The sequence below is a fragment of the Egretta garzetta genome, unplaced genomic scaffold (assembly GCF_000687185.1).
Source record: "Egretta garzetta isolate BGI_Z169 unplaced genomic scaffold, ASM68718v1 scaffold19, whole genome shotgun sequence".
Lineage (NCBI taxonomy): Eukaryota > Metazoa > Chordata > Aves > Pelecaniformes > Ardeidae > Egretta > Egretta garzetta.
In genome coordinates, this window is record NW_009260768.1 from 1,846,219 (window position 1) to 1,846,941 (window position 723).

The 723-nt window shown below is 64.2% G+C and overlaps 1 protein-coding gene across 1 annotated transcript in view; it reads right to left on the reverse strand.

The window, feature by feature from the left end:
* Positions 1 to 723, reverse strand: part of LOC104132836 (protein sidekick-2) — a gene marked incomplete at its 5' end in the record, with an annotated part of 22,723 nt that overhangs the window by 19,067 nt on the left and 2,933 nt on the right. The window contains one exon of the mRNA XM_009646171.1: positions 60 to 171. Within this exon, the coding sequence (XP_009644466.1) occupies positions 60 to 171 (112 nt within the window). The remainder of the gene's footprint in view (positions 1 to 59; positions 172 to 723) is intronic.

The window sequence follows — 723 nt, forward strand, 5'->3', positions numbered from 1 at the left end:
CCTGGGGCCGGGACGATGCAAATGGGGAGATCCCCCCTCCCCGTCCGGCCGCTACTCGCCTGGCATTGGCCACGCACTCCATGGTCACCTCCGAGGTCCCGGCCACCACGCTGGTGTTCCTGGGTGGGACAATGATGGTGGGTGCGATGGGATCAGCCGGGCCACCCAAGTCTGGGGAGAAGGAGGCCAGAGGGACAGCCATCAGCACTCCCTGCTCGCCCCAGGGCACCCCAGCCCCCCCACGAGGCTGGTGGGGCACCCAAAGCCCTCTGCGTGGCATGGAGGAGACAAAGGTGGCAGGGACCAGAGGGCCAGGGGCTCTGCTCTCCCATGGGAAGGACGGGCAGGTCCAGCCCATCACCTTGGCATCAGGGTGCCTCCACAGCAACCCCTGAGCCCACTCCTCAGCCGGGAGCCCGTGGCACCCCACGGCACCAGCCCGGCCCCCCGGCAGCGCCGGCTGGCAGGGAGGAGGGAGAAGGGGAGTATATAAAGCAAAATGATTGCAACAATAAAAAACCCTCATGTAGGCGCCGTAAAAACGCGATCGGCTTGAAAGCTGCTGATATAGCTGAATCTATAAACACGGGCTCCAGGTTGTTTATGGCACACCGGGACAGCGAGGTATGGCAAAACAGATTAATGGGGCAGGAGGGGCATGGGGAGGGGCAGAGAGCAACGCAGAAAAGGGATAACCCCCCCCCGCCGGGGAGGAGGGGGAGG